The following is a 27,237-nucleotide window of genomic DNA, read 5'->3' as shown; positions in this document are numbered from 1 at the left end:
GGATCACTCCCTCTACAGTTGTGGTTTAGGTCATGTTACATTCATAGAACAAATTAACAAAATGAAATGTTGAATGATTTGGAACACTTTGATCTAACTGCACTCTTTGTTCTTAACAATCATGTCGCTCGAGGATACAAGTTTAAGTTCTATAAGATAACAAATAACAAATATTATGTTTGTGAATACTTTCTTGCCTATCCTCAGGAAATTTGTCTGCCTTAACGACAACATTGATCACAAGAGTTCCGACGCTTACATGGTGAAAGCGGTTCTCCAAGATTTCTACGAGTCGCTGTTTCCAATCCCGTCCCAGTTTGAACTACCGCGGGATTACCGGAACAGGTTCCTGCATATAGACGAGCTTAGAGGATGGTGAGTTCATCAATTGGACAATATTTTATCGAAAAGAAAATTTAATTGTTTATATACATGTAGAAGGTTGAGTTCTAGTGTTATGGTCTAGTGGATAAGTCACCCGACTGCAGATCATAAGATACAGGGTTCAAATCCTGGCCCCACACTATCGTCCTTTGTCAAGACGTTAATCTACATTTGCCACTCTCCACCCAGGTGTTAAATGGGTACCCGGTAGGATGCAAAAGTTATTGTAGTTTCGTTTGCTCAGCATTGTGAGCTGGAATGCTCCCCAGGGAGTGGAGAATGTGCATATATGTGACCCGGCACCACAAAACCAACAAAAAGTTGCAACCAGCGATTCTCCGTAATCAGCTAAAATGTCAATTTAGGTGAAAAAAATAGATTTTTGTTTTTTTGCATTTTCTGAAAGAGTGGTCTTTTCTGTACCTAGTATCAAAATTTGGAAGTCTAAAACATAGTAGAAGATGTGTTTTAAACGGTTTTTCTAGACCAGTTTTTTTCGCACAGCCTTCGGTCTCTTCCAAAATTTGATCACTTTTCCCGAGCGAAATTATCGTAGTCCGGAAATGGTCGGTCGTTGCTAACGGGTCGTGCTACGCGGGCTGTGATTGGTCCGTTATAGCAATCAGTGCGGCGCGCCATTTTGTTTGTATCCGCTTTCACATCCGAGTTCCAGATTTGCGTTCGTCTTATATTCTCCGTTAACGACTTCGAGTAGCTTGATTGTACATCACATATCCAGAATTTGTTGATCAAGAGTAAGAACATTATTATATTTTATACATTTGAGAGTGACAAGTTGTGAAAAAGTCTACAACGTCGTTACAATGCCAGGTTTTGTACGTGAGCAGAGCCGTGGGATGGTACCGGGGTGCACCAACGCAGATGCCCGGGTAGCTCGGGCGGTCAACGAAGCGATGATGCGGGGGCTAGCTGCGGGGGATCAGGCCAACCTTACAGCTTTGCTTACTGAACACTTCGGGCAAGACAGCGACGAGAGAATTCCTGATAATGTGGTTACAAATAATTGCCCAGATGTATACAAAACAAGATAGGTGACAAGCAGTGTTATGTAAGGGGGAACAAAAAGACTCCGGGTCCACCATGAATAGGCATTGTCTAGTGCAGGTGTCTCGGCACTATGTTGCAGTTCACTTAATCTGTCCAATTACAACTCTATACATTTACAACATAATAACTTTTGAAAGACTTAAGTCCACACATTGAAACCTCAGAAACATAATGAACAGACTATGTTTGACCATCAGGCCAAATTTCAGCCTAATCTGAAAATCTCTTCATAGTGGTTGCTATGGCCTTTTGATTCACCCTTCTATTGATTTCCCTGTGGTTTGCTTGCTCCGCATGCTTGAATAGCCCCAAACTTTAAAGCTCTCTTTCTCACAATTTAATACCAGTAACCTCCCTCACCAGCTCTTTTCATTCACTAAATTGAAAGGGTTAGGAAGCTTCAATTTGGACAAGTAATATACCATTTTAATGAGGAGAACTTCTTCTTTCATAATCAGATGAAATCAGGAAAATAATTTTTTGCGACATTTTGGTGGTTTTGTGGTGCCGGGTCACATATTGTTTTTTACTTGTAAGTGCATGACATCTGCGTGCAGCAAAGGTCCTGCATATATTCACTGAGCTCTGTGTTATATGATACAGGAATATAAAGCATATAACACTTAACGTCTTCATTCTGAAAAAAATGCCAAGGTTTTGCTGCATCATATCTGAGCGAGACTTCAAAATATTGTGCTGGTGCCAAGTCTGATAATTTCCTGATTTTTTTTATTTTGTTTTTTATTTTATTTTGGTTATCATGATTTTTTTCTCCAAAAATGGATAGTCCCTGAGATCGATGTAAATCCGGTTTAAAATTAGGGGGTGAGGTGCTGTTTTTTCATGACTTGTTTGAACACCTCGCGCAAGTGCTCGGATTTCTAAAACATTTTTAAAAAACTCTCACTATCACCCCTGGCTGGTGCCTGATATTTTCCATATCTTGCTATGTTACAGGAGGAAATACAGAGACTGGTTGCGGTTCTGGACTCATCTATCATTAGGAGCTCTTATCACCTTTAGTGCTGTGTCTTTTTGTTCAAGTCGTGTAAGTATACTATTCTCTCCTCGATTTAGCCCTTTTTTTGCTTTATTACTTTTCCAAAATCTTTCTATTTATATTGTACCTGTAGAGGTGTTATGGTCTATTGGATAAGTCACCCGACTGCAGATCACAAGGTACAGGTTCAAATCCCAGCCCGACACTAACGTCCTTTGGTGAGATGTTAATCTTGAAGTGGAGACAGTTGAATAATCTTGAAGCCTTTGGTATATCTATCACATGATTAATACAATGTGGTATAGGGAGATAATTTGTGTGGCATATACAGACTTAAACTGGTATTTTTTTCCTACTATGTACATGTATTTACATAATTTTTATATTGTAAATGTTTTGTATTGTTTTGTTTTGTTTAATTTCACTGTATACTAGAATGATTTACACACTCATTCGTTTTTATCAAGTGAAACAAATAAATGTGGCATTTAAACAGAGTACATCATATTATCCCAATGAATGTTCTTTTCTGTCCTTTTCATAATAATAATAATAATAATACATAAGATTTATAAGGCTCCAAATCCAAATCCAAATCATACAGCTATTAACGTTGAAGAAGCGGTGTTTTGGGAGGGGTGTCTACCCTTTAAACACATTTATAAATTCAGATAAATAATCTTGATGCCTTAATATCTATCACATGATACATACAATATGGCAAAGGGAGATAATTTGTGTGGCATGTAAGAAGCTAGATTTGATTTTTTGTTTTCCTTCTCTGTATTTACATAAATGTAAATGCTTTCTTTTGTATTGTTTTTTTCTCACGCAGATATTAGCGTTGAAGAGGCGGTGTTTTGGGAGGCGTCGGTGGAGAGGCAGTGGCGTAGCTGAAACGGTACAGCATGTCTAACAGTATGCATACCAATCCCTAGATACATGTATCTCTCTCTCTCTGTTGATCACATTATGCTTGTGCATGCATACACTCAAACCTGCCTATTAAGGCCACCCAAGCAAAACTCAGGAAGTGGCCACTGTAGACAGGTTCCTTTAGGGGGAAATACATGTAAAGGCATACCCATCCGTAGATACATGTATCACCATGTTGTTTAACTGCCGTAGTTCACATTTATGCTTGCTGATGTATACAATCAAACCTGTCTATTAAGACCACCATAGGGAACCAGAGAACGCGGCCAATCTAGACAGGTTCTACAACATAAGGCATACAAATCTGTTGATGTATCTCTCTCTGTGTGTTGTTTTACTACCGTAGTTTACATAAAGCTTGTACATGTATACAATCAAACCTGTCCATTGAGGCCACCATGTTGAAACTGAGAAAATGGCCACTGTAGACAGGGTTTATAACACAAATATCTTCCTAGAGGGGGAAATAAAGGCATACCAATCCATAGATGTATCTCTCTCTCTCTCTCTGTTGTTTTATTTATGTTTGTTTACATTTATGCTTGCTGATGTATACAATCAAACCTGTATATTAAGGCCGCCCAAAAGAAACAGAGAAATTGGCCACTGTAGACAGGTTCTACAGCACATATTTCTTCCTTGAGGGGGAAATAAAGGCATACCAATTTGTAGATGTATCTCTCTCTATGATGTTTTACTGCTGTAGTTCACATTTATGCTTGTGCATGTATACAATTAAACCTGTATATAAAGGCCACTTAAGCAAACCAGAGAAAGTGACCACTATAGACAGGTAGCCTTTATAGAGAGATGGCCACTAACACAAGTTTTACTGCGCCAAGAAAGTGGCCACTGGCCTTTCTAGACAGGTTCTACCACACAAATTTTTCCGAGAGGAGGATATAAAGGCATACATGTACCAATCTTCAGTTACATCTTTCTCTATGTTGTTTAACTGTGACATAATTCCCATAATGCTTGTGCATGTACATGTATCAAGCCAAACCTGGCTATTAAGGCCACCATAGGGAACCAGATAAAGTAGCCCCCGTAGACAGGTAGCCTTTCTAGACAGGTTATATAACGCATATATTCCTAGAGGGAGGCAATATATGATCACTTTAAACAGGTGGCCTTTATAGACAGGTGGTCACAAACACAGGTTTTACTGCACCAAGATAGTGACCACTGTAGATATAGAAAACCTTTCTAGACATGTTCTACAACACACATATCTTCCTAGAGGGAGGCAATAAAGGTGACCACTATGACAGGTGGCCTTTATAAAGAGGTGGCTTATTAAACAGGCTTGCCTGTTTGTCACAAAAATGCCTTTAAATGTAAATTTTAGTTAGATTGACAGTCTAGAATGCTTAAAATGATGCCTCAAAACTTATCTATTTAAGCAAATGTGAAAATAAGCAAATATGAAAATATGAGAATGTTTGAGATTTAATTTTTTTCAAAAATGCAGTCACAAATGGTGAACTTAGTTAGATAATTTCAATCTAGAAGAATTTTTTGTTGTTGTTGTTGTATAAGACATTCTTAAAAACGTATTTAAGGTAGTTATTTCATGTGCCTTTGAAGTTTTGGGGACGTTGCTATGTGTATTCATATTGTGTTTAAATATATGTTATATCTTTGTTAATGCACATTCCTATCTGTAATTCAGTATTTTTCTCTTGTCTCTCTCTCTTCTTTTTTATCTCCTCTCTTTTATGAAACCGTCACAGATCGTTTCTATGTAGACCCTTCCCTCCCTAACTCCATCTTGTCAACTTGTGCTTGTCGTGTGGCTACTAACTCTCCGTCTATGTCTCCACCTCGTCAGTTCAGTATTAATGTTTACATTTACGTGGTTAACTGCCGCCAGTCTTGAGTGGACCAAAGCCAAAGCTATACAGATATGAAGGGGGAAGGTAGTCATGCTTATTTCCTTTTAGTATTTATATAATATTGAATGGCCTTGAGTTGGCTGCAAGGGTCTATCGCAACAATCGATGAGGATATTTCTAGCGTTGCGTCATGACGAGTGAAATATTCCCAAAAAGATATCTCCTTGACCCTGAAGGAAAACTTGCGTATTAGATACAAAGAGAAAGCAAATTTCGCCCTCTACACCCAAGAAATTTGCAAGGGTTGCGCGCATACATCCATTGTCTTCGCCTATGTGTATGTCAACTTGAATACGCGTTAAACACGTTCGCGCACCACAAAACATGAGATATTGAAATGATATTGCACGGTCATCTGCATACTTTTTCACAAACCATGAGATATTGTTTTAAAATTGCACGGTTGTCTGAGACTCGGTACTTTTGCAGGAAGTATGAGATACAATGATTTTTCCGCTGGCAAAACCCTTCATACAAATACAAATTTGTGACGTAGTCTCTGTGTAAAAATTCTCATTCAATGTATAATGTGTTGAATCAGCACCTTTTTCACTGAGTTTATACACGTACAATTTTGAGCAATGTATTCTTATTTATATATAAATAATCTCACGCAGTGCCTAGCTTAAAGTCAGCATTCTATTTCTATTTATCAAATCATTTTTCCATTTAATTGCTATTAAGATGCAATTGGTATGTAGGCAAGCATTAGACTTTTGAGCAATAAGTTCATAAAATGTACTTAATAAACATTAGAAATACTGTAGATACAATAATCGACATTACATGTACTGCACATTGTGGCTTAAGGCATTAGTTACTAATCTGTCCTAAATTTTAGGAATAGGAAATTCAACATTGTTTAATGTTTAAAAATCATGTTGAATTCTCATGTTAGCTGAAATATGCATGAGGATGTTGGTGTTTTTTATTTTATTCTTTTAATATAAAGTAATACTCTCATATGGTGCGGTGAAATTCCTGAAAAGAACATTGAAAAGAACATTGAAAAGAACATTGAAATGAACATTGAAATGAACATTGAAAAGATCATTGAAAAGAACATTGAAATGAACATTGAAAAGAACATTGAAATGAACATTGAAAAGAACATTGAAATGAACATTGAAATGAACATTGAAAAGAACATTGAAATGAACATTGAAAAGAACATTGAAATGAACATTGAAAAGAACATTGAAATGAACATTGAAAAGAACATAGAAAAGAACATTGAAATGAACATTGAAATGAACATTGAAATGAACATTGAAAAGAACATTGAAAAGAACATTGAGAATAAAGACACCATATTGGGAAAATAAGAACCATTTTGTGGAGAAAAAAAAGTACATATACAGTACTTTGTAGGTCGTTCAACGAGGTTGGGGCAAATAGTATGACAATGTCCATGTAACGTTGGTGTGAGATCTTCTACTAATACATATAAGATGAAATCATCTGTTCAAGATTTTTAAGCAAATAATATTATAGTAGTGCCCTGTCAGAATCATTCCTGTTTCAAGCTGCTTCTCTTTAAAATTTCTTTTTTTAGCAGCGTAACACAGGAATCTCATTTATATACCACGACACAAACTTTGGGTTTAATACTATTGATTTAACATGGAGCTAGAGTACTTCTAAACATTGATAGATTTTTTATGCGAAATGTAATTTGAGCAAAAATTGTTATAGTTGATAGGAGGCATAATTTTTCACTTCTGGTCCGTCACAAAAATAACCCCACCCCCATGGAACGACCCTCATCTCTGAGTTGTACATGTACGATACCTCAATTCAAGGTGCTCTAATAATAATAATAATTTATTATTTTATTTGGCAATAAAAAAAACACAAATAGATTCAGAATAAGTTAGGGTGCTGTTATGCTCCAAAAACATGAATATGCCTTGAAAATCTAAAGTTGTTCTGTTATATGGAAACAAAATAATTATGGAAATCGATAGAAGTGGTATAATTGTATAATTGTTCAGCTCTCTGCCTTGCAAATATTCTTCTGTTTCGATTCACTGTGACTTTGTATAATTATGTTCTTCATTTTAGAAGACTTGCATGGTGAAAATATCATGAGCTTGATAATTTATTGAAGAAATGTGTATTTCAATAACAATGATGGCTTCTTATATAGCATGCATGTCCATCACGCAGTGATGCTCATGGGCCTTAGGCAATACCCTGGTTTAAGCTGAGCTGCCAATTTAACTAGCGCTCGGGCATATCGGGTACCCATTTACACCTGGGTGGAGAGTGGCAAATGCATTTAATTTTTTTTGCGGCTGAATATTGCGTTATAAATTATTTGTGATGCCTTTATATATAATTACATGTATACGTTTATTACAGGATCTACTTGCACATTTGTAGCTTCTAGGATCTCTTGTATTTTTGTTTTATGAAAGAAATTGTTATGTATGCTGCTTTTCCTTACAAGGCAATATTTTCAACTGAATGATTTAAAAAAATAAAAAAATCTTCACCTGCAGTCATTTCAAATTTTAGATTGCATTTGGTCGTGAAGCACCATTTGCTCTTATGAATGAAGCAATATTAAAAGTGAACACTTACATGACTTGACAAGTTGACATCCATTATGAAAACAAACATGCGTACTATTTTGCTGAATATCAATTAATTTATCATAAAACAACATTATGACTGAATTTATTTCATGACATGTTGATGTAAAACCTAGATTGAAAATGTTTATTCCATTACATATTTTGTGTTCTGTAAGAACTGCTGAGCGCCGTCTTTAACATAAAAAGTTGCGATTAATTGCAATTTTTTGTGATTGATATCAATTGCAACTATGAACATAAGAGATAAAGGGCTGCAAACTTTCGATTGATGGAGAAAAATGTTTATTTTATTTCATATTTTGTGTTCTGTAAGAACTGCAGAGCCCCGTCTTTTTAAATATAAAAAGTTGTGATCAATTGCAATTTTTTGTGATTGATATCAATTGCAACTATGAACATAAGAGATAGGAGACTGCAAACTTGCAATTGATTAAGGAACTTAAGATTGATTTGGATCAATCGCAACTCTTTATAAGACGGGGTCCTGATGAATTTTGTTTTGTTACAACCAAATGTATTCGTGGACTCACATGTGTATTCCATCTGTCACATATATGTTTCTTTAACATCATATACACAAAAAACGAGAACAGAGGACATTTTACATCTTGAGCACTTGCTATGTATTTCCTTTTTAGTTAAAACGGGCGATATATCTGTTAAGGAGGCACATGTTGCTGCATTTAATTTCAAATAGAGAAGTATTTGATTTGTAATAATCCGAAAGATATCAATCATATTCTTGCTTAGTAATCAATCCATGACAATGTTATTATTATTTTTTTCTATGTTTTTTTAAAGGCTCAATTAAAAAAAAAAAAATCTTCTTTAAATTGGCAACATCTATTGAAGTTGTATAACATTAGAAAGTGAGTATGGATGTAGTCATGAAGCAGAAATATTGAATGAATGGATTCATCTGTAAATGTAACAACAAATAGGTATCATTCAGTTCTCATATGGTTTTTCTACTAATTTCCTGTGAATTTGTATTGGACTATTTTTAAGTTTAATCTATAGTAGTTTGTAGTTTTTGTTTTAACCTGGATGTTTACATTTTAGTTTGATTAATTGCAATATTTAGACGTGCATTTGATGGTAGATGTTTGCAATGTATGGGTGTGTCAGATATGTATGGTGCAATGAAAAGATAAAGTACTGCATCTGTGTGGATTGGCTAATCTTCAAAACTAGCTATAGAGAAAATAGTAATAGTGCAACATCCATTTATGACAGAATTCTGAAGTACTGAATCCCTATGAATTGCATAATCTTTACAGCTGTACCTTTACTGTGAATTAAGGAGAAGTTCTGAATCCTTAGTGATTGGATAATCTTCAAAACTAGTATAGAGAAAGTATAGTATATGTAGTGCAACATCTGTCGATGACAGAATTTTGAAGGTGTAGTACTGAATCCCTGTGTATTGCATAATCTTCACAGCTACATTATGAATGGCCCGATATTAGCTCATGTGACAGTCACTCCTGGGGGGCGTTTCACAAAGATCCTAAGTTGAACTTATCTCTAAGTTGGACTTAATAATTATGGAAAGCTGTTAGCATCATTGAGAATATTTTGAAAAAAGTCATTTAAAAGGCATGAAATGTTGATTCAAATTATTCATATTTTCTATTATCTAGGAGATTTCATGTTCTTGATGTGGGATTTATGAAAAGTCTAAAATACTTGATTTTTTGCTTTTATATAGATTTCATTCTAAGGCTACAAATGGCTCTCCATAATGTTTAAGTCTAACTTTATAGATTCAAGTTTGACTCAGGATCTTTGTGAAACATCCCACAGGCTTTATTTAAAGAGACAGGTATTTATACACAGTAGTCTAGAAACTATCTTTAAATAGCTTTGATTTGAAAACAATTTCTAAATGTACTTATTAAATGTGAAAGGGTTAATCTGTGTGTGTTAAATGCTTTGGAGTACTGTTTCGATTGTGTAATTATCTTTATTAGCATAATAATTATTCTTCCATGTGTACACGTAGGTTATGAGGTGAGGATGAAGTATTGTATTTTGTGTTTAAATTTATTGAGTAATTTATGCATTTATTGAGTCGAAATGACATCAAGTGTTCATGTCTTCAGATCAGAATCATTTACAGATAATGAAGCACATTTTTAAAATAATTTTTCCACTAAATCTTGAATTTGTGTAATTTTACATTTTGAATGAAACTTGCTTAAAATCGTTCACAAAAATGATTATCATGGAATAGATCAGTGGTCGGACCAGCAAACAGTAAACAAAAAAGCAAAAGAATTGTCATTGTTAGCTCTTGTTTTTCAATGTCATTTTTCTGTCTTTAACAATCAAGCATTGAAAGGATTTCCTCATTTTATTCTTGAGGTAGTGTTGTCCATTGTAAAGGTGAAAACATTGAATATGTGTACTATAGGTATAAGGCTTTTCAATACTTGTAAAAGTTAATTGTAAATGCAAAGGTACCGTGTATGTATAAGTGATATGTGATATACATGTACATGTCGACAATTTAAGATTGAGGAGTTTGTTTAAGTTATTTAAAAGTTTGATATCAAGGGAACTTCGACCTTTGTTCCTGTGTGTGTTAAATAATTAGAATGATCCAAATTTGATCGTTTCCTTTGAATACTGATGAGTAAATCATTCTTGAAATTGAATATTCATTCATGAAGTTTGAATACTATGGTGTGGAACGAATTGTTCATATTTGTGTTGATGTTATTGTGCAGAAAGGGAATATAGAAGAATTATAGAAGTTAATTGATGGATGTATCTCATTAGCAAATTTCTATTCATTTCTGTTTTGTTTTTTATTTTTTTAATGTTCAGTTGTTTTTTAATTAATTCTTACAATGTCTGTACTATAATTCTCAGAATCTTAGAGGCTTAATTTTCAAACTATTTTCTTTTCTTTGTTTAATGGTATAATGTTGCTTGAAATACATCCTGTTTCTTTAGTGTTTTATATGCTTTTAAAAAGTAAGGTTTCATTGCGATGTGATACAGCATTATATGGACTTGTACAATGTATTATCTTTATGTTTCGGTTGTTTTCTTTTTCTTTTCAATTTGAGCAACTTGGGTTTTCAAATGAATCTATTAATCTGATAACTATAATTGTGCCTGTGCTTTCATTGTACAAAAACATTGACAAAGTTGTATATATTCTTTTCCTAATTGTAATAAAATATTCTATGAAAATAAAAAAAGGATAGCGTTGTAATCACATTTTGTAGATAAAATGATGTTTGTATATCTGTCTCACTTGAAATACTCTACTAAAACTTCAAATGATCACATTTTAAATACTAACTAATGTCTGCCTTTCTGTCTGTCTCTGTATAACTGTGTGTGTATGTGTGTTCTCTCTCTCTCTCTCTCTCTCTCTCTGCCTCTCTTTCTCTGCCTCTCTTTCTCTCTCTCGTTCTCTTCCCCTCTCTCTTTCTCTGCCTCTCTCTGTGCCTCTTTCTTTCTCTCTCTTTTCCTCTTTCTCTTTGCCTCTTTCTCTTCCTCTTTCTTTTCCTCTCTCTTTCTCTTCCTCTCTCTGTGCCTCTTTCTTTCTTTCTCTCTTTTCCTTTCTCTTTGCCTCTTTCTTTTCCTCTTTCTTTTCCTCTCTCTTTCTCTTCCTCTCTCTGTGCCTCTTTCTTTCTTTCTCTCTTTTCCTCTTTCTCTTTGCCTCTTTCTCTTTCTATTTCTCTTCCTCTCTCTTTCTCTTCCTCTCTCTGTGCCTCTTTCTTTCTTTCTCTCTTTCTCTTTGCCTCTTTCTCTTTCTATTTCTCTTCCTCTCTCTTTCTCTTCCTCTCTCTGTGCCTCTTTCTTTCTTTCTCTCTTTTCCTCTTTCTCTTTGCCTCTTTCTCTTTCTATTTCTCTTCCTCTCTCTTTCTCTGCCTTTCTTTTTCTCTGCCTCTCTTTTTCTATCTCTTTGCCTGTCTCCTCCTCTACCCCTCAATTAAAACTACCTTATTCTACTTAAAATACTTGAAATACAAATGATCACATTGTAATGATGTGTATGTATTTTCTCTCTCTGCCTCTCCCCTTTCTCTCCCTTGTTCTCGGTCTCTCTCTCTCTCTCTCTTCCTCTCTCTTTCTCTTCCTCTCTCTTTCTTCTCTCTTCCTCTCTCTCTTTCTCTTTCTCTCTCTTCCTCTTTATATCTCCCTCTCTCTTTCTCTCTTCCTTTCTCTCTTCCTCTCTTTCTCTTTCTTCTCTCTCTTTCTCTCTCTTCCTCCCTTTTTCTCTCTCTTCCTCTCTCTTTCTCTTCCTCCCTCTCTCTCCCTCTCTCTGTCTGTCTCTCTCCCCCTCTCTCTCTCTCTGACACTCCCACTCAATTGAAATATTCTATTCCACTAAAAAAAACAATATAATGACCATCAGTGTAGGAAAGAATATCAATCTTATTTAATGATTTGTTTTTCTCTCCCCGATATATCTTAATATTATCCATATATTCACATAGGATTCTAAGTCCTTTCCAAATCATATACAAGGCAAAATAGTTTAATTTTATACAGCTATTTACAAAGTATGGCTATTAGGCAGAATAATCAGCTGAACTTGTAATACCTTAAAGGGAAAGTTCACCCTGATATTAAGTTGGTTTAAATAGAATCGGAAAAGGAGAGAAACGGGTCAGAGAAAGTTTGAGCAAAACCAATTAAAAATAAGAAAGTCATGAATTTTTGAAGGTGCAATTAATTAAAACATAAATAGGCAACTCTGTAACGTATCTTGCCAGCTCCCCTCCCGTTTGCCTTGTACCAAAATCTTCAAAAATTAAGATCCAGTAAGAAAATTTTCAATTAACATTCACCCTAAATATAATTCTTGCAAATATGTTTCTAAACAACCCCTGTATGAAACATATCTATTCCGTCATAAAAAGAAAAGAAAAAGTCTATGAAATTTTCTATACAGAGCAAATTGGCGGAGAGGAGCTCGCAAAATACCTCACAGTGTTGCCAATTTGTTTCACTGATGACAACTTCAAACATTCATAACTTTCCTATTTTTAATCAGATATTGCTCAAACTTTCAATAATTTGTTTCATTTTTCTGCTTTTATTAAAACCAACTTGGTATCAAGGTGCACTTTCCCTTTAAATTTGTGTCTTTTTCCACTCAAAACCACCCATTAATTGCAATCCAACAATAGGAAGGAAAAGGTTGGTTTCTTTGAATAGATACCATGGAGATACTACTTGCGCACAGGCAGATAAAGGTCATTTGTACAAAATCGTAAAACCCATTTAGACAAATGCTGGTTTAATATGTGTACATTCATGAAATGTATGTAATCATTCATCTATACACCAACAGTACTTCTATTAGGCCTAAAAAAAAATTGTGAGGTGTGTAGAAAATAAGATTTCAATTTGCTTTTGTGCAATACTGAAAGGAAAAATATTGTTTATTCCTTTAAATTTGTATTCTACGTTCATTCAGCTTTCCATTAAAATAAAGTTGTATTGTCATCGGATAGGGTCTTTAAAAAAAAATCTTTAATGTTGAGTAGCAATTTCATGACTGTATAACTCCCCCTTCATTGGTAAGTGTATATGTGTTAAAAGAAGCAATTCCGTATACTTTGCCCCACCCCCCCCCTGCATTGCTTATCATCATGTATGAAGGCCAACCAGCTCTGCTTCTGTGTTTACTTCAGAGAGCTGGGTTGCAGCTGTGCATTCCTCTGGCTTCCCTCCCTCCTCATCGTCCTCCTCTCCCAGTGCTCCGTGGACGGCCATCACTTCTTGCAGTTGCTGCAAAAGATGGAATAATAATAAAAAATAATGTTAAAGCGGGACTGCACTACTTGTAGTTACTTGCGCCCTCTATATAGCAAACAACGCCTATAAAGCGGTACCCGTTGCTCCCCCATGATCCTTTTTTCTTATGTTAATTGAGAGCTGACAATGCAGCGAGTCTAATCCCTCCTGGTCAAACTAATGCAGGGGGGCTTGAAGTACAAGTCTTTCAGGACATATGCTGCTGTTCTTCAAAATGGAAACACTTGATTTTCTTTTTAAGTTGAATTAGGTAAGAAATTGTTGTAAAAAAATTTAAAAAATGAATAAATTTGTTAGAGAAATAGGTGATACAACAACTTTAAGTATAAGAAATGCAATCAGTTATGCTGGAAATGACTTGCACTGCACATAGGAATGTATATGTGGGACTATACACATAAAAGTTTGTTTTTTTTGCTCCAAATCTTTCAGCTATTAATCAAAGTACTTTGAATGTGTAGGCATTTGTGCCCTTCCAAACTCCAAGTGACAAGAGATTTGGGGATGATGGATAGCCTTTAATTTCACTTTCTTTGACAAGCTTAAGAAAGTGGAAGTGATACTAATGGCGAGTAGACCAGACAGAGGAAAGAAAGAAGAGTTGATTGGGTGATGTGCCAATCACAAATTATTTTCACCTTTATCTCAACTTAACCTAAACCTTAGTTACTTTGTACTTGCGATTCCAACCGACCCACTCAAACCTGAGCATCGTTTGTATAAAAAATTCAAGTTCAAGTTTTATTTCCACATCTGATTTTTTTTAAAAACATAAGTACAATTTATATGCATATACAATAACAAATGTTAAAATGAAACATCTTCAATTTAAATCATAAATTGCCCATCATTGTCACATTTATCATAATAATCACCATCACCATCACCACCATCATCACCATAATGTTTGAGCTTACCATATCTGAGAGATTGGCTAGGGACCCATCGGAGACCACTTGAAGCATGGCGTGGTTTCCGACGGCAGCCTTCATGGCCGCGAGGGCAGCATCACGGTTAAGAGCCGACACCATGGTCACATGACGCGTCTGGCCGTTAGCGTCTCGTAGGATGATGGTCTTGGATTGGTTCTGAGATGGGAGGAGAGATAAAAGATTATCATCCCTATTGTCACAATTATCATCATAATAACCATTATTATAATAATCATCATCACTACCATCGTCATCATCATCATCATCAGCACCATCGTCATTATAATCACCATCATCATCAGCACCACCACCATCATCTTCACCATTACCATCACCATCTTCACCATTACCATCACCACTATCACCATCATCATCCGCACCATCATCATCAGCATCAGCATCATTGTCATTATCACCATCATCATCATTATCTTCATCATCACCATCATCATCAGCACCATTAATATTATCCTCATCATCCTCATCACCATGATCATAATCATCATCGTTACTACCATCATCATCATAATCACCATCATCATCCGCACCATCATCATCAGCATCAGCATCATTGTCATTATCACCATCATCATCATTATCTTCATCATCATCACCATCATCATCAGCACCATTAATATTATCCTCATCATCCTCATCACCATGATCATAATCATCATCAGCACCATCGTGGTCATTATCACCATCATCATTATGATCACCATCATCATCATCATCATCACCACTACCATCATCATCAGTACCATCATCATTACCATCATCATCACAATCATCATCATGATGATTATAATCATCATTGTCACTACCATCATCATCATAATCACCATCATCGGTACCACCACTACTATCATCATTATCACCATCATCACCATCATCATCATCATCATCATCATCAGCGCCATTATCATCACAATCATCATCACCACCATCATCACCATCATCACTATTATCATCTTCTTCATAATCACCATCATCAGCAGCATCATCATCGTCATTATCACCATCATCATTATAATCACCATCATCAGCAGCATCATCATCATCATCATCATCATCACCACTACCATCATCATCATAATCACTATCATCATCATAATCGCCATCATCAGTACCACCACCACTATCATCACCATCATCATCACCATCATCACAATCATCATCACCATTATCATAATCACTATCACCATCATCAGCAGCAGCATCATCACCATCACCATTATCACCATACCACTATCACCATTATCTTCAGATCACCACCACCATCACCATCTTCACTACCACCACCACCACCACTACCACCACCACCATCATCATCATCATCATTCTTACCATTCCTGCAGAATTGAGAGAGTCTGTAAGAATCTGAGTACTGCTTTCATTGGCAGCATCCGCAGCCTGGGTGTTGAAGTTCATTGACCCTATGTGATACTCTGATTTGGCCTTCTTCGCGGGAGGCGCTCCAAGAATCGATACGATATCTGGCCTGTCTCCTGCATTCAAGAAGTAAAATTAAAAAGGAGAAGGTAATAAGTTTGGGTGTGCAGAAGGTCACAATTCGCTTACACCAGACTTGGTGGAAATGCCCTTATAAAAAAAAAACACCATCATGGTACATATACCATTACAATGATTACGGTACACTATATAGGGCCGTGGTTTTACTTTTGTGAGGGTACCATTTATGGATGTACAAGTCTCGCACACAGCAAACCTAGTGACAGTAATTTTTTTAATTTTTTGTATGCTCAGGGTGGGACTCAAACCTACGCACATGACGAAAGTCATGAGATTTTCGGACGATGAGCGGAGTCAAGACACTGCCTCACTTTGTTGAGATTACCTTGTCCAATAGCTATCTCCAGGCCCTCGATGAGGGGATCCTCTCCGTGCGTCTGTCGCTTGTGCATGGCTAGCGTCGAGATTTGACGATAGTTCTTACCGCACGATGAACACATGTAAGGCTTGGAGTGGGTGTGGACTACATGGTGCTTGTAGAGACTGGAGTACTCGGTGAAGCGCTTGCCACACCCGGCAACCGTGCAGACGTACGGCTTTTCTCCTGAAAATACACAAATAAAAACAACTTTTTCATAGACATCCATCTCAATTTTATATGTATGCTTGCCACACCTGACAACAGTGATTTTTCTTCTGAAAAAAAACTGATATATTTTTCAAAATCTTTTCAGACCTCCATTTGCATAACCCGGCAACCGTTCAGATGTATGGCTTTTCTTCTGAAAACACACAATCAAATAATATTGTTGTTATCTCTCAAATTTTGTATAGACCTCAATCTCAATTGTGCATGTGCATGCTTGCCACACCCGACGACAGTGATTTTTTTTTCTTCAGAAAACAAACCAATATTAAAAAAAAAAAATCCTTTCAGACCTCAATTTGCCACACCTAGCAACCATGTAAACGTATGGTTTTTCTCCTGATAACACCAAATACTATTTTCTCCTTTGCAACCCTCTTTCTGAAGTTGCTTTGTCTGTACCAATGGTGATCAGGTCTTTCTATCTCTGTTTCTTTGTAATGTGATGTTACGTCTGCTACCAGGCAGCCCAATGAACAATATTCATGTATTTCATGCGCCGTCTCCCTCTGCTTCTCTTTCCCTCAATTTTTGCTATATAGAGGGCACAAGTAGCTATGAGTAGTGCAGTGGGGCTTTAAAGGAAAAGAAAAAATTTCATCAATCAAGCCCTGAAAATAGTCCTGTTCTGAATGCTAACCAGGAAGTCTATCGCAAAATATTACCTGTGTGTATTCTCATATGGTTCTTGTAATTGGTTGCGCTGGCAAACGCTCGGCCGCACCCCTCGTTCGGGCAGATGTAAGGTCTCTCGCCGGTGTGCGTACGGATGTGAACCTTACGAATGTTTGACGTGGTGAAGGCCTTCTCGCAACCTTCAAACGGACATTTGAATGGCCGCTCACCTGAAAACGGATAAAAAAGAGAAGTTTACAAAAATTACTCCAGTTTGCTCAATACAAACTATCAGATCATTACAACACCTTCAGTCGAGCTTGCATGATAAGACGCAATACACCCTTTCACGGTGAAAGCCGCCATTTTAATTTGAGCATAAACATTGCGTCAACAATGTTTTCATTTGCGCATGTATTGTTGCATCACTGCCTGCGCTGTGCGCTCACATCATATTGACATGGGCGCCATTTTAAATTATGAGTAAACAACTTTGTTTACTCATAATTAAAGATGGCGCCAGTGTCAGTGTATGCGCACTCTTGTAACCGTGAAAGGGTGTACTAAGCCTCCAAGGAGTTTCTTTGCGATTTAAAGATGCATGGTAGTGGGTTTTTATGGGGAATTTGACACCATTCTGGTGTTTACCCAAAATACACATGGACACTGACTATCACGGATATACCATTGTAAAATATATACTACACAATTTTTAAAGAATTTTGTCAGGTATACATTTCCACTTAAAGTTCTTCTACAAAGCAACCGATTGTTCATAATATCGTCGCTGTTTACACGAAGTGACGGTAGTGAAAAAAAATTGCATTCACTTTGCGTGACGATTTTCCTCACTACCGTCACTTCGTGAAAACAAGGACGATATTCATCCTATGCTTATTGCACGCAAATGCGTCTGGATAGATTGAATGTTCAGACATGTACAGTCAAACTTTTCTATAGCGACCGCCCAAGGGAAACACAAAAATTGGTCTTTGTAGACAGGTTCCTTTATCACATGTTTCAATGAGAAACAATTTTCAAGGGAAACAAAAAAATGTGGTCTTTGTAGACAGGTGGTCACTAAAGCAGGTTTGACTATGTTTGTTAAACACCTACATGTAGATCTAATTCAATTCAATTCAAAAATGGTTTTTATTAGAGCAGAAACATGATTAATATACAAATACAATTTTACATGTTTACATGTTCGGCACAATAGATAACACTTTTAAATATAAACATGTAAAAAACTAGCAATATCAAAAATAAGACTTTGATTCTGTAACTAAAATCCATAAACGTATTGCACAAGTTTCCAGAAATACAGCTGTAATTGTTTACAAATGTCCTATAAAAGTCAATACAAGCATGGTAAAAAGATTAAAATAGGTATATTATAAACAGCCTGCTGAGGGGAGGAGACAAACACTTAGTATACCTGCAATAACGATAAAAGTACAAAATAAAACAAGTTGTTGTTATTTTCTTCAACTTTTATTGAGTATGTCAACTAGAAATGACAGTGGGCTCTTTTTAAATCTTTTTGTTTTGAATTGAAATTGTTGATAAATGGGAATACGGCGAAGAGTGATATTAGTGTTTTTTTTTCTTAGGTAACCAGGTCTGACAAATAGAGTGATTTGAGAGGGATTTTGCGAATTTTCTACAAAGTGCTAGTCTCCTCTCCTCAAGAGTTGGTAAATTGCATACTTAACAATGCAAGTACAACGTACCTGTATGTGTTCTTGTGTGCTTCTGCAGATCTCCTGACGTTTTAAATGCTTTGAGACAGCCCTCCTGAACACACTGGTAAGGTTTTTCACCCGTGTGAACACGGGTGTGACTCTTCAGGCCGTAACCTGTGGCGAACGCCTTCTCACAGCCGGGGTGTTCACACCGGAACGGTTTGACGCCGCTGTGAGAACGTTCATGAACCTAGGAGAAACACATGGGGAGGGATTTATGGGATAAGGAGAAGTGGAATAAAAATCATGGGTGGCAAAAGACAGATAAAATATGCATAACTACACTCAGTTCAGTTCAAAGACCCTATCCGATGAAAATACAGCTTATTTATATCAATGGAAAGCTGAATGAATGAAGAATACAAATATAAAGGAATACCACATTTTTTCCCTTTCAGTGGTGCACAAAAGCAAATCAAAACCTCTTTTTTTGCACCCCTCCAAATAATGGGTCAACAGGAAGTAAAATTTGATGTGATGACATAACATGTGGACCCGATCAGCTTGCCTTTATAACTAAGCCGTGCTTAATTAATGCATGTACCTCAATTCTGCTACTACTAAACTTGATATTTGCACATAATTTTGCATACAGAAAACCAACTGATATTTCTTCTTGGAATCCCCAGGCATCGGTTGTTGTTCTTCTTTCTGTTATTGTTATCATTATCATTTCAGTTAACAACTAAAGTATTCATACTCTTACCATAGACCTACCACCAGTTTTGTAATTTTGTAAGTGTATGTCACAACATTTTTGTTCAGAGATGTGTTTTTTGAGAATGTGACATCTTAAAGTTCACATCTAAAAGAATTCAACAAAGGCCCTGATTCAATCGGTCCAAATTTCATTCTTGAGTTAAGAAAACACAAAAAACATCAAATTTACAAAGAGTATGAATAATTTAATTGCCAACTCTATGCTATATTCATCTATGTATGCTATTATTTTGTGTTATGTTCCTGGAAATGAAAATGAATAATGAAACAAATAAATACCTTCAGATGATGTGAGGCGGTGTACATTCGCCCGCAACCTTCGTGCGGACATTGAAACGTTTTACTTGACATCACTTCCACTTTGGTTTGCATCGTAGTTCCAACAGATCCTACTGTGACTCGCATTGGCTGAAGAAGAAATATTAGTTGATAGAATAAAATTAAAATATACCTTTAAGGATGGAAATAATTTGTAATTTTAATGATTAAAAAATCGCAATCAACATTCACAACCTTTCTCTGGAATATGAGAGAATATATACGATCCTTACCGAAGTGAAATCATGATCACCGGTAGTAAGTTGTAGCGCACCTCCTTGTTCACTAGCGTTCTACAAAAGGAAAGAAAACATACATTTGTGACTTGACCAAAATCGAGAAACGAACTGACATTGAAATGGAAAAGTTTGGGTGTGACCTAGGCATTAGAACAACATACAAATGTGAAGTACAGCAACAACAACAAAAAGAAGAAAAAGAAGAGGAGGAGGAGGAGGAGGAGGAGGAGGAGGAGGAGGAGGAGGGGGAGAGGGAGAGGGAGAAGGAGGAGAAGAAGAAGAAGAAGAAGAAAAAAAAAGAAGCAGAATGAGAAGGAGAAGAAGTAGAGAAGTAGAAGAAGAAGAAGAAAATGAAGAAGAAGAAGTAGAAGAAAAAGAAGAAGGAGGAGGAGGAGGAGGAGGAGGAAGAGAAGGAAGAAGAGGAAGAGGAAGAGGAAGAGAAAGAGGAAGAGGAAGAAGAGGAAGAAGAGGAAGAGGAAGAGGAAGAGAAAGAGGAGGAGGAGGAAGAGGAGGAGAAAGAGAAGAAGTAGTAGAAGAAGAAGAAGGAAAAGAAAAAAAGAAGAAGAAGAAGGAGGAGGAGGAGGAGGAGGATGAGGATAATGCAAAGACTACTCTACCTGAGCTGCATATTGATCTAACACATTGAGAGAATGTGCATCCAACGGGTCCTCTGAGGAAAAGGCACCTGAAAAATTCACATCGAGACAAAAACAAAATAGTTCAATAACAGGGTCGTGCCTTGAATAAAGATATTTTATTAACGAGGAAAAATTGTTTTTGATATTATTTTCAACGTTTTTGATATTTAAAAACATTCTTCTGTTCATGGAAACATGCTCTCACTGCCATAATTTTCTCAAATCCTTTACAATAAGACCAGAGTCAACTGTGGTGTATCAAGGTGGGCAAACAATAAAATTTGGGGTTTTTTTTCTTCATTTTGCAATTTCTTTCACATTCATTCATTTAGTAAACAATATGAAGGAGTGGTAAACAAAGATTGTTGCTAATTTGAGGGAGGAAAACTAATTAATTTAGAAGGTAAGATAATCCTGACCTGCTAAGGTTCAAAGAGTTTTAAGGATTCGAACGTACATAAGTTCATTGAATAAACATATAGAGGATCAGGAAATAAGATTGATGCCAATTTGAAGAGGGAAAAATGATTTATCTAGAAAAGTAGAAACCTCTGAACAGCTACGGTTCAAAGAGTTTTAAGGATTCAAACCTACATTACTTTATTTAATAAACATACTTTGAAGGAGTGGGAAAAAAGACTGTTGCCAATTTGAGGAGAGAAAAAGATTAATTTATAAGATAAGATAATCCTGATTTGTTCAGGTTTAAAGTGTTTTAAGGATTCAAACCAACATTAGTTCATTTAATAAACAAATGAGGAGTGGGAAATAATATTGTTACCAAATTTAGGAGGGGAACTGATTAATTTAGAAAAGTAGAAACCTCTGAACAGCTACGGTTCAAAGAGTTTTATGGATTCCAACTTACATTAGTTCATTTAATAAACAAATGAGGAGTGGGAAATAAAATTGTTGCCATCTTGAGGAGGGAAAACTGATTAATTTAGAAAATAAGAAAACAATGTACTGCTTTGTTTTAAAGACACCTGAAAAATTCACATCAAGACAAGAAATAATTTAATAACATGGTTGCATGCTAAAAAAGAGTTTTTTATTTAAAAAAAGTGTTTTTATGAATTCCAACTTACTGTGTGCCTGATCAAAGTCTGTGACGTTGGTCTGTATCAGAGCTGTTGTACCGTCCTCCAGCTGTACCGCCTGCATGCTCTCTCCATCAACTGTCAGAAGAGAAGATATCAGGATTCTTTATTTCAATCATTGTACAAAAAAACATATAAAACAAACAAACAGAATAACGATAAAATATGCATAGATATAAAAAAATTCCTCCTTCTTCTTCTCCTTTTTCTTCTTCTTATATGCCCCTGTGTATAAGTCTCTTTTGTATTTACTAAGGGTGTTTAAATATCTTTATGCATAAGAAATGATTGGGGATTACATCATAAGTATTGTATAGAAACATGGGAAACCTTCCAGACATAACTTCTTTTTTTTTGCGGGAAAGGGGGGGGGGGATGTGATTGGTAACCTAGGATGGAAAAATTCAATAAGATTTTTTTCAGTTCATTTTATTTTCAAATTTGAATAAAAAAGAACAATCACAATGACAAATAAAACCATAAAACACAAACAAACTAAAATATTGAAAATAATATCGCTAGCGATATTTGTTTGTCTGGCAATGTATGATCAACAAGGGATCTAAAATATGGTGGGATTTACAAAGGCCATCAGCCTTTCGAGGGCAAACCCTATTACAAAAAAATACGATAGGTGTGTTTGTATCTGAAACAAACAAAGACAACAACAAAAAAGACCGTAAAAAGAAAGGAAATAAACCTTTAGCATTTGTCCTGATGATGTAAGCCGTTGATCCATCCTCAAGCTGAACAGTTTGGCCTTCCTCAAATCCTGTTAAAAATGAGAAAATATTGAATAAGTATTCATTCATTCATTCATGCATTCATTCATTCATTCATTTATTCATTCATTCATTAACTCATTCATCCATCCATTCATTCATTCATCCATGCATTTGTTCATTCAATCATTTATACATTCGTTCATTCATTCAGCAAACAGAATCAAATTTTTTGTTTAAAAAGAGCAGAAAAGGGTTCCCACCATTCCACAAAAACAAAGTTCTGATTTTTCCCTGATGGAGTTTCAAAGTCCCAGGATCATTAGACAAAGCACTTTACATACTAAAAAGGTTACTGTAGCTTATCATTGGGTGGATAAGCTGTTTGGACACAAGACAAGTATTAGAGACTGAGCTGTACTCTCTTTTGGGGTCATTGAAATTCTCTGACTTAAAAGGGAAGTCCACCCAGCTATTTAGCTGGTTCTAATAGAAGCAGACAAAGTAGAGGTACAGGTCAGCGAAAGTTTGAGCAAAATGCCAAAATCTGACTGATTTTTAAAAAAAATATGAATTTTAAACTTTAGATCAATCAAAGACAAATTGGCATTTCAGTTCCCTCTCATTTGCCCTGTACTAAAAATAATTGTCATTTCATAGAAGAATTTGAGAGAGAGAAAACGGAAAACAGTTTTCAAGTAAAAGATGAAGCTTACCTTTCCCACTGAGATTGTGAATAAACGCTGTGGTTCCATCTTCCAACTGTACAGCCTGGCCTTCTAAAATGCTCCCATCACCTATGAACAAAACAAGCACAAAGTAAGTGGTACGGTACTCTTACACGGGAGAACAAATTTATACTTGTGTCATACATGCCAACATTTGAAAACCAGAAATCTGTACAAATTATGCTATTTTCAAAAAAAAGAGGAACAATCCTAACTCTCCTATTCAATATTACAGACAAATTTGTACAGGAAGAGGAACACCTGCATTAAAATGATAATTATCTTCTCCCAAAAAGAGGAATGTTCCTCTTTAATCTGAACAGTTGGCATGTATGTTGTGTGAAAGAACTTAAATTTCAAAGTATTAGCAGGGCTCCCAATAAATTTTCTAGAAGGGGATCTAAAATTGAACTTGTTACAGTCTGTAATTCTGTATGCATTCAGAGCCCTAAGTAAAATAAATTAGGGGATAAGGACTTCAAATTTGGGTGCCTGTTAGTGTTGAGCCCTGACAACATGGGACTTAACAATTATGGAAAGCGATTAGCATCTATGAAAATATTTTGTAAAAGTTATTTTAAAAGGCATAAAATGTTGATTCAAATCATTCATATTTTCTATCACTAAGGAGATTTCATGCATTGATGTGGAATTTATAAAAAGTCTAAAATACTTAAATTTTCGCTTTTGAATAATATTTTATTTTAAGGCTACAAATGGCTCTCCATAATTTTTAAGTCCAACTTGGAGTTAAGTTTGACTTTGGATCTTTGTGAAACACCCCCCGGCCCCTGGAGCATCTGTTGCTGGAGTAAATGTCACTACATGTTTACCTTTTTGTTGTATGATAGCTGTGGTGCCATCTGTAAGTTGAACCGCCTGGAGGCTGGAGCCATCGTCCAGGAGGGATCCTCCTTCGTGATCTCCTGCCCCACCTACCTCATCCTCAGGCTAGAATTCACATGCAAAATCAAGAAATTACATTAGTGATCTTCTATTATACATGAAAAGAAGGAGCAAAATTTAACAGAAAACTTTTAGTCTATTTCCAATGCATTTTTTTTTTTTGGGGGGGGGGGGGGGGTTAAATTTTGAAATTTAATTTCACATTGATTGTGTTGGTTCATTTAATAAACATTCTTATTTTCTTCAAACTATGAAGGAGTAGAAAATATGATTATGAACTGTTGCCAATTTACAGTGAGAAAACTGATTAATTAATTAATACAAGAAAACTCTGAACTGCGCCACTATGGGTTGAATAAGATCTGACTTACTATATCAGGTTGTATCTGGAGTTGGCTATCTTCTCCATCGGATGCCTGTGACAGTAGCATACCAATCACTTCCTGGTTCGAGTTGACCTCTGACCCAACATGCTCCTTGTCCATGTCAAGGTCACCCTCCATTTCTTCTGGATTACTGATGATAACAATAATAAAAACATAGTAATGACGATTTGGTGGTGGTGGTATATGGTGGTAATAATGATGTTGATGCTGCTACTGATGATGATGGCAATGGTTTAATAATGATAATGGTAATATGATAATAACATTAATAATAATAATGATGATAATTATAATGATATTAAAAAAGTCAAAAATTAAAATGTAAAAAAATATTAATAATAAAACAAATAATCACAATTTAATAATATAGGCTAATACTACTAAAATAATTCTAAAATTAACAAAACTTTTGTTTATATTTCATTTCATATTTATTTTCACCACCTTTCTAATTCTAGTGTCTATGTAGACTAATCAACTTCCATTAAATGATTATCAAAGTATGAAAAAGGTCACAATCAATATATGATAGTCCACACATATCAATGGTAAGGATAGACTACCCCCACAAAACTAGGGTCTACTACTAGCTTGTGAGCTGCAAGTACAAATAACAATAATTAATAAATCTAGACCAAATAATAATTGCAGACTAGAGTAGATCTACATGTAGGTCTAGCCTCTAGGAAATAAGTAACAAGACATGAAAATAAAATCTAAAATTATTATGACAGGGCAGAATACAAGTTGAACTTGAACTTAGTATTCTTGCACAAGAGGGCAAACAAGAGCCTGAAGAGGTATTCATGAAGCACCTTAGGCTTAGCTGCATGCATGTCACTTGTCTTGGTGGCAATTAATTCCCAGCAAACAGAATCTAATTACTTAAATTGTGACTGTAAATCACTATAATGTAGACCCTATTCTATTATTGGCCCTATTATTGTACCCAGTGCAGCGAGTGTGAAACGACTTGGGGCCTGTCGTCTGAAAAAAACTGTCACTAAATATGTCATGCCTGCAGCTGCAGCTGCAGGAGCAAGTTCACTCCCGTAGCACCTACTGAAGTATTCCAGGCCTATGCACACGGCAGAAAAACCATGCAATATCCTGCCATATTCAGCGGCTCTATTAACGTACAAATATCACGCAGCATCACTCATGCGGGGTTTCCATACGAATTCTCCGATGTACAACATTTACTTTTGATCGCAATCCTCATTTTATAGAGTTCTGACGGGTCAATATAAATCTTAAAGGTGAATTTTGATAAAAATCGCATCTTTTCATTTCACAAGCAGACTATAATCTGTACTTATTTAGCAGAAATAAAAGGGGAATGTCGGGAAATTTGGCTATGATTTCTGGGTAAGCCCACGATGCAACGGGGCGGATAGTTGAAAAACTGGCCCCTGCACGAGGATTATCAATATATTTATTGACTACCTCAGCACACTTTCATACATATACGCACGTATGGGCCAAGAGGAAAACGCATTGCGTTTTTAGGATTATGGGATTCATTTCCTACAATGCATTTCGCTTTAATTCACTACACACAAAATATGAACACTTCAACAATTATTTGGACACGTCATTCAAAAACGGCATGATCCCACAGTTCAAATATCTTATTCAAGCTTGATAGTCAATTTCGCATGAAACATAACCAAATTCTTACCTCAACTATTGCGCTCGCACGAAGCTTTGCAAGAAAATGTCTTGGGCGTGTGTTTTGCGCATGCTCAGGAAAATAAAAGAGATCAATTCGACCGGGGGAGCCCAGCTATTTTTGCAGTCATGAAACTGGAAGAGTTCATTAAGTTTTACATAGTCTTTCAGGATAGAGAGCATACCGAAGGTAAATAACATAATAATAGAAATATAATTTGGGGATTAGATCACGTTTAAGCATGATTTGTGACAAGGTATATATTAGTAATATACCTTCATGAAAAATAGCAGAGCACCCCTAGTCAATAGACAACGACGAATGCAATACGGTAGTTTATAATTTAAAAGACGCACTATTCCCATCCAATTCCTTGGTAGTATAGTGGTAAGTATCTCCGCCTGTCACGCGGAAGACCGGGGTTCGATTCCCCGCCACGGAGGATTAATTTTTGTCTTTCTTTTTCATATATTTTAAGAACCTTTACAAGCACTATGAACATGACAGACAATGAAAGCGGACAAAATATACAGTTCCTCAGGTAGACAAAGGGACATCCCTTCACTGCTATTATGTAAAAATGTGTAGAACAGGTGTCACATGCATATTCACCTGTTCTACACATTTTTACATAATAGCAGTGAAGGGATGTTCCTTTGTTTTCCTGAGGAACTGTATATTTTGTCCGCTTTCATTGTCTGTCATGTTCATAGTGAAGGTTTCC

General features: G+C 35.9%; 2 protein-coding genes and 1 non-coding gene across 4 annotated transcripts in view; 2 read left to right on the top strand and 1 right to left on the bottom strand.

The window, feature by feature from the left end:
• Positions 1-5,673, top strand: part of LOC100891240 (N-acetylglucosamine-1-phosphotransferase subunits alpha/beta) — a 36,985-nt gene extending 31,312 nt beyond the window's left edge. The window contains exons 26-29 of one of the 2 annotated variants that reach the window (XM_030989332.1): positions 208-375; positions 2,410-2,500; positions 3,288-3,353; positions 5,125-5,673. In XM_030989332.1, the coding sequence (XP_030845192.1) occupies positions 208-375; positions 2,410-2,500; positions 3,288-3,353; positions 5,125-5,139 (340 nt within the window). In that variant the 3' untranslated portion in view covers positions 5,140-5,673. Of the gene's footprint in view, positions 1-207; positions 376-2,409; positions 2,501-3,287; positions 3,371-5,124 lie in introns of both variants that reach the window. The other variant, XM_030989330.1, reaches the window with a different exon arrangement.
• Positions 5,674-12,916: 7,243 nt separating this feature from the next.
• On the bottom strand, positions 12,917-26,588 carry LOC100890799 (zinc finger protein 143). Its single transcript, XM_030989329.1, has 15 exons — positions 26,523-26,588; positions 24,827-24,971; positions 24,383-24,500; positions 23,538-23,618; positions 22,800-22,871; positions 22,088-22,177; positions 20,979-21,046; positions 20,356-20,415; positions 20,084-20,212; positions 19,073-19,274; positions 17,390-17,569; positions 16,464-16,682; positions 15,953-16,113; positions 14,591-14,761; positions 12,917-13,646 (listed from the first exon to the last, which is right to left on the bottom strand). The coding sequence occupies exons 2-15, from the start codon at positions 24,956-24,958 to the stop codon at positions 13,506-13,508; spliced, it is 1,824 nt and encodes a 607-aa protein (XP_030845189.1). The 5' UTR covers positions 24,959-24,971; positions 26,523-26,588; the 3' UTR covers positions 12,917-13,505.
• Positions 26,589-26,883: 295 nt separating this feature from the next.
• Positions 26,884-26,955, top strand: TRNAD-GUC. Its single transcript has one exon. It is a non-coding gene; the product is annotated as a tRNA-Asp (tRNA).
• Positions 26,956-27,237: the final 282 nt, after the last annotated feature.

Source organism: Strongylocentrotus purpuratus, unplaced genomic scaffold (assembly GCF_000002235.5).
Source record: "Strongylocentrotus purpuratus isolate Spur 01 unplaced genomic scaffold, Spur_5.0 spur5_scaffold_18, whole genome shotgun sequence".
Taxonomy (NCBI): Eukaryota; Metazoa; Echinodermata; class Echinoidea; order Camarodonta; family Strongylocentrotidae; genus Strongylocentrotus; species Strongylocentrotus purpuratus.
Note: the sequence above shows the minus strand (reverse complement) of the source record. Positions and strands in the feature narration are given on the sequence as shown.